This window comes from Contarinia nasturtii, unplaced genomic scaffold (assembly GCF_009176525.2).
Source record: "Contarinia nasturtii isolate CC-2019 unplaced genomic scaffold, AAFC_CNas_1.1 Cnas_scaffold_630, whole genome shotgun sequence".
Taxonomy (NCBI): Eukaryota; Metazoa; Arthropoda; class Insecta; order Diptera; family Cecidomyiidae; genus Contarinia; species Contarinia nasturtii.
In genome coordinates this window covers 227,828-234,581 of record NW_022197981.1, presented here as the reverse complement: position 1 = coordinate 234,581, position 6,754 = coordinate 227,828, and the positions used below count along the sequence as shown (strand labels likewise).

Genomic DNA, 6,754 nt, shown 5'->3' with positions numbered 1-6,754 from the left:
CATAAAATAAATAAATCAATAAATACATCTTATCACGTATGAGGTTTTGTTTGATAACATTTTTCATTAAACTAATATCCCGCAGCTCACGATTATGACTAGTGATGATCAATTTAATAGTTTCATATTTATTTCGACTCATATAAAAAAAAAACTCAAGTCGAAATTCACAAATGATAACTAAAATATGAATAAACATTCCTATCACAGATTTTTGTCTTTTTGCTTACATCTGATGTCTTCAAATACTGTGGTTTGTGAATGAAATAAAAATTCTTAATTTGCCAAAACAATTTCTCGGATCCATTGCGTATATTCACTGACGCCTGTAAATTCACAAGTTCATATGGTTTAAAAAAATGATTGAATTTAAAATTAAAAAATAAGAATTCAATGATAAATGTTACGTGTGTAAATGCCCGGTAGACCAGGTCTTGCACATCCAATTCCGGTTGATACAATACCAATCAAACCATCATCACCTGTTGAAACCATTGGACCACCTGAGTCGGCCCAACAAGCATCCACACCGCCTGACCTTTTACCTGCGCACATTTGGGTCGATTGAATTGTTTTCATTTTTTTCTGTTGGTCGAACGATGCTTGACATTCGTAGTTACTCCAAACTCGTACCTCAGCTATTTGTAGAATATCAGGTCTGGTTCCTGCTTTTTTAGATATATATTTTCGATTTAAAATCAAAAATTTCGAAAAAAAAAAATAGTAAAATTTAAAATGTTTACCAATGTTAAATTCTTCGTCCAAGTTGCCCCAACCTGAATGAACAAAAAAACGACCAACAAAAAAATTTAACGAACGACATAAAATGGAATTTTGACTGAATCATGATTCTGTCTAACCTGATATAAAAGCCGCTTCGTTGTCATAGGTCTTGTTTTTGCCATTGGATGAAATGCAGATTGGTTGTACACTTTTGCTGAATTTAATCGGTTGACTTAGTTCAAGCAGAGCTTCAAACAAAAAACAAAAAAAAAAAAAACAAAAGTGAAACCATTCCAAATAACTGTGTTCTGATTCAATCGAGAAATCGGGTTTTTGTGTTACCAATATCGTTATCAGGTCGCTTGCATTCGTAATTCGGATGAACGACAATGTTGCGAAATTGAATTTCATAAGCTTTTTCAAATGAATCGTTGATTGTGTTATCGTCTTTGTGTTTAAATTCCGATATTGCGTGTAACCCTACAATCGCCCGTATACGATGAGGCGGCATTATTTCGTCAAAGCCACTGTAGCAATATTATTTGTTTTAAAATACTATTGCTATCAAGTTCAAGGTTTCCATTTAAAGAAACAAAATCAAAACAAAGCAAAAAGTAACACACTCACGTGCAAACACAATGTGCAGCTGTCACGAGCCATTGTTCATTGATAATGGACGCGCCTGAAACGCAAAACAAACCAAAAATCGACCAAAAAATAAATAAATAAATAAATGGAATTTTGACTGAATCATGATTGTATCTAACCGCAATAATGTCCACCACGTCGCGTCAAACTGGCCATGAATGGCATGGAACCACGTACTGCATTTGTCCCGCCAATAATTCGGCCATCGCGAATATTTATCGCTTGACAGGGCGCCGATGACACTATAAATCATTTACAAAACAGACAAATTCATGTGATAAAAATTGTCGCGGAAAATTTTTCCCGTATGAAATGACACGATTATGAACGGAAAAGAGTTACATAAATGACAAAATATTTAACATTGTGATAATGCGATAAGAATACAGTAACAATTCATAGATTGCCTTGTCATTCACCTTCAAATTGAAACTTTTATCGTCTCTAATAATCCGTTATTGAATTTTCAATGTGTGATTCGGATTTTAAGTTATGAGGTGTGCAACGATTTCAAAACGATTTGTCTGGATTTTTGTTTTGTTTTTGTTTTGATGCAGCAAGCGAAACAAATCCAAACATTCTAACGATACACGTGTGATATAACGTGTTAAAATTATCTAACGACCATGCGGGCCAACGACAAAATGATACTAGCGATTAATTGGAAAATGCGACTTATTTTTAACCCAGACACGCAGGAAAAATCATTAAATTTATCATTCGCTGACAAAAACATATCGAGCTATTTATATATACCGTATATTTATTCGTATATTTAAATGTTATTTTTGGTAATGTCGAAACCTAGGGGGTAGACACAAACTCGAATCTTAATAAAAGAATAGAAGAAATGAACATGCTATATGCGTTTTACTACAAAAAAAGCTGAGAAAAATAGCAACACTAAGCCTGTGCCTCTCCCCTTGGTCGAAACTCAACCGATTTCCCACGAAATCTCATCAAAGTGATAATTTCGAATTAAAAATAATATTCTTGTGGTTTGTATACTATTTTTCAAGATCAAAATATAAACAACGGGTGATGAAAGCAATAGCTTATATTTATTTACATCTATTGAAATTATCTAGTTTTGATGTTGATGCTGAATAAATCACATGGACACTTTTAGTACACAATATAAAACGGCTTTTTAACGCTCTAGGTTAAATATCACATATGTGGTACGGCACTCAAACTGTTTGCTGTTTAAATTACAGTTGAGATTTCAACATATTTAACAAGTAAAAAACCAATCCAAATCCTATACTAAATTTGGAACGACCAATCCTTGAGCCGCTTTCATATTTAAAATAAAATTTACGATTCAATTCATCAAACATATAATTAAAGAAATTATGTCGCTTTGAATCCCTTTATACACATTTCTATCTATCTGTCGTATTCTATCTTCCTTTTCATCTTATCGCATTAATTGTCAAATAAACAGACAATATATTTAGCTGCCGTCATCTGGATGCCGTCAGCAGATGATGCGAAGTGAAAACAATAGAAGTGATTGTTATAGTAATACCAGTATATAACAAGCTTATATACCTATAACAAACACTTATATTTTTTTCACTTCGCATCATCTGCTGACAGCATCCACATGACGGCAGCTAAATATATTCTCTGCAAATAAAATATAAAACCTTTGTTTCTATACGGTATGATCTCTTTTATGAATTATTTTCAAAAATATTTTGTTGAAGCCCCGGGAGAGAGAACAAAAATGGCAAAAATCCAAAACAAATAACTTACGGCTTAGTTGAGCATCGGCACAGATTAAAATCAACACCAACACCTCACACATTAAATAAAACTTCATCATTTTCAGTGGGAAAATTGTACTAAAATTTATGGTGTTTACTTATTTCCTTCCGTTTAAAGTTGTTGAAAATATTAAGCGAAAATTAAACGTTGCGCAAAATTGCTCAATATTCGAGGAAGGAAGCTAAGTGAACACCGGAATATAACTAACGAAGTTTTCACTGCGCACCGCTTATTTATAAAAATATCGATAAAGAAAACTTGGTTTGTTTGGTGTAGAAAAAAAAACAGCCGGTACCTGTTCCACGTGCGAATGCGTTACCACCATGAGATTCGTTACAAATGTTGCGAACAATAAGTGTTGATTTTGTTTCGTATTTTTGTTTTGGTTCCAAATTTTAACCTTGATCATTTGACGATTAGCGATCATTGGTTTTTGAACTATTTCCAAAATACATAAACGACATTATACGTCTATTTATCGAAATTCGTGTGAACCATGCCAAAAATTTAAAATGCGCTACATGTTTTTATGACGGTTCAAATAGGTACACATGAAAAAGTCAGTGACTCATATTGTTTTGTCTTCATATTGTATGCGTTTTTTTCATCAAGTTTAAATTAACAATCGAAAATAAAAAATAAATTCAGACGAGCACATTGTTATCAGAATAGTGCTTATTGATGTTTTTGACACTCATTCTCTTCCGGCCTCTGCTGCACGATCCTCAACAAAACATTGAATGAAACAGTCATTGAAGTTGAACCCAAATACACCAAAAGAGCAATAGACTTACAATCGAGATCTCAAATTTAAAGAGAAAAAACAAATTTAAAATTTGAAAACAATTGAATCGGCTTTTGTTTGAAATTTTGTTTCAGATAGTTTGAATTTCTCGTGCGAAATATGTTTATATGTTCAATTGATTTCAACTTATTTTGGAAAAAATTTCTTTGTTGAAATTTTCATTTATATACAACTCCTTAAATTGATGTGTATAAGAGGGCTTGAAAAAGCCACTGGAACTTCCGTGACCGAACCGTATCGTCTATCTCCAAAATTTGCAGCTTTGGCAGTGATAATTCGCATTTATTATTACTATTCTAATTACGATAATATTTTAAAAATACGCGATGACATCTTATTTTTATTTACCAGATAGTTTAAGTAAAGATTTTTTATTAGTCTATTGTTATCAGTTTGTTATTATTAGTTTTAGTTGTAATTTTAGCGTTATGACGTCAACAAATTATTACTTTCACGTATCAAAATTGGTGATAGAGTAAAATGAGTAAAATCAATTATATGTTTATTATTATTATTATCATCATTTGTTACAACTTACTTCTTTTTTAAATTGTCTTCTTAAAAAAACATTTTTTATGGCTCACGTAATTTCATTAAACTACGTCATAATGTTCGTTTTTTTGATAAAACAACAGATTTTAAAGATGTGCGTATAATTATTTTATTGAATAGTTGATTGCTCTAGAATAATAACAGCATATTAACGGTCGCATATCAACGCGAAACCAAACGTTTTTTTTTTTCATATAGATTTGTTGTTGTAATTCATCTAAATCCATGTAAAAAACGTCAGTTAATATGCTGTTTTTATTCTAGAGCAATCAGTTAATGATTATTGCGACCAATGAGAAAATTTTATTCGAACGCTGAAGACATCGCATCAGACGTATGATTTTGCTGGAATAGCTGCTGTTGAAAATAACAGCTGGAAATGCCGGCTAAGTAGATGCGCGTCTGCGGTATGTGTTTATTGTGGTAGACTGTTTTTGCGCGCTAGACTTTACACGTATCGTAAAAAATGACGTACCTCAGACGTGCATCGACTTAGCCGCTATTTTTAGCAGCGGCTATTTATCGGGCATAATCATACGTCTAAACCGCCCTATCTCTATTCTGATATCTGTATTTCTAAAATTAAGTAATTTCCTCATTTATAATAGCAATTAGAGAGAAAAGTTATATAATCAAAGTGCGTATGATTGATAACACATTTATGATAACTGGAAAAAATCAGATAAATATGGCAAGCAATTTAGAAGAAAGAATCAGTACATTCGAAGCTTTTGATTTCAAGAAAAGACTTAAAAATCGGTTTACCGAGTATAAAACTTAAATTAATCAAACAGAAGAAAAAAACGAAAAAACAATTAAGATGCAAAAGTTATTTGCAATTTTCGTAGTAATTGGCGCCATTAATGCGGCACACATCAGAGATACACAGTCTGGCTCAATCACTGAAAGCCCAGTCGAAGTTTCAAGTCAAGGCTCATTCACCGAACTTCCTATTGAGGTCTCAAGCGAAAGTTCATTCACCGAAATTCCAGCCGATGTTTCAAGCGTAAGCCCAAATGGTCACGGAGTCAATAATCGCTGCCTCGTTGGAACCTTAAGAAGCGATTATTGTCATGACTTGGAATCTGTTGTCTGTCATATGAATGCGACCGATGTTTTGAAGGTTGTGAATCATTGCGTCGATGACAATTCATCCACCGAAGACGACAACTCATCCATCGAAGACGACAACTCATCCGAAGAAGACGACAACTCATCCGAAGAAGACAACTCAACCGAAGAAGACAACGCATCCACCGAAGATGCAAGTACTAAGACAGTCGATATACGCTGCCTCGTTAAATATCTTGAAATGGGACCTCTTGATCATCAATTGGACCAATCGGTCGTATTGGATTACGTACAGTCTTGCGTCGATGACACCCCAGTCACCGAAGTTTCAGTCGAAGTTTCAAGTCAAGACTCATTCACCGAACTTCCTATTGAGGTCTCAAGCGAAAGTTCATTCTTTACTATTATACAAGACAATGATGTAACAAGCGAAAAACCAAAAAACTAAATAAAATCTAATCGTTTTACGTATTTCGCATAAATACTTTATTATTTGTAATCACTTCATCGGCCAATAATTTTTCTTTGCCATAATTTACATAAATGTTCAATGTTACATGTAAATATGTTGTTTTTGTTTTATTAAATTACAATAAATATTGTGATTTGCTCTTTATTTAAAATGTTTGCATAATAATTCTTAAATTTGTTCTATTTTCCATTCACTTTGTCCATGTCATATTTACTTTTGAACTTAATCGATAAGGTTTATTTTTCTTACAATTCGAATCGATTGCCCGTGATAATTGGACAACAAAAAAAAATATTCTACCAGATTTATTATGTTTTTCCTTGCATTAGTTTTTGTCTGTCTTTTTGTTAATCCAAACTTATTAGCCACAACCAGATTTTTTTCTTCTTTTAACTTACAAAAGAATCGAATCTCAATAACTTTCTTTGATATTTTCTGTTTTATTTTTCTCTTCCGGTAAGTATTCCAGATCAATTGTTATATATTTTTCTTCTCTCTTTTTTATTCATTTTATTCAGTATATAAGATTATATAACATAATCTACGATTTTTAATTTACTTAAAAAATATAAAAAAATCCATCGGAACAAATTTGAATCCGAATGAGAGTCTATGTTGTGTATGTATGTATGTGTGTGTGTTGTTGATAAGTAAGCAAAAAAATTCTATTGCACGAATCTTGTATGTAATTAGGCCTTTGAAAATATACA

At 32.4% G+C, this 6,754-nt stretch overlaps 1 protein-coding gene across 4 annotated transcripts; it reads right to left on the bottom strand.

Annotated features, from left to right (window-relative positions):
* Positions 1-4: 4 nt before the first annotated feature.
* On the bottom strand, positions 5-3,324 carry LOC116340039 (trypsin-1-like). Of its 4 annotated transcripts, none has more exons than XM_031766194.1 (8): positions 3,133-3,324; positions 1,491-1,613; positions 1,351-1,405; positions 1,066-1,250; positions 861-971; positions 744-776; positions 408-668; positions 5-326 (listed from the first exon to the last, which is right to left on the bottom strand). In XM_031766194.1, the coding sequence occupies exons 1-8, from the start codon at positions 3,200-3,202 to the stop codon at positions 277-279; spliced, it is 888 nt and encodes a 295-aa protein (XP_031622054.1). In that variant the 5' UTR covers positions 3,203-3,324; the 3' UTR covers positions 5-276. The 4 variants fall into 4 exon arrangements, with proteins under 4 accessions (XP_031622054.1, XP_031622056.1, XP_031622057.1 ...); XM_031766196.1 differs by having other exon boundaries at positions 546-668; XM_031766197.1 differs by lacking the exon at positions 3,133-3,324 and adding an exon at positions 1,791-1,994 and having other exon boundaries at positions 7-326.
* Positions 3,325-6,754: the final 3,430 nt, after the last annotated feature.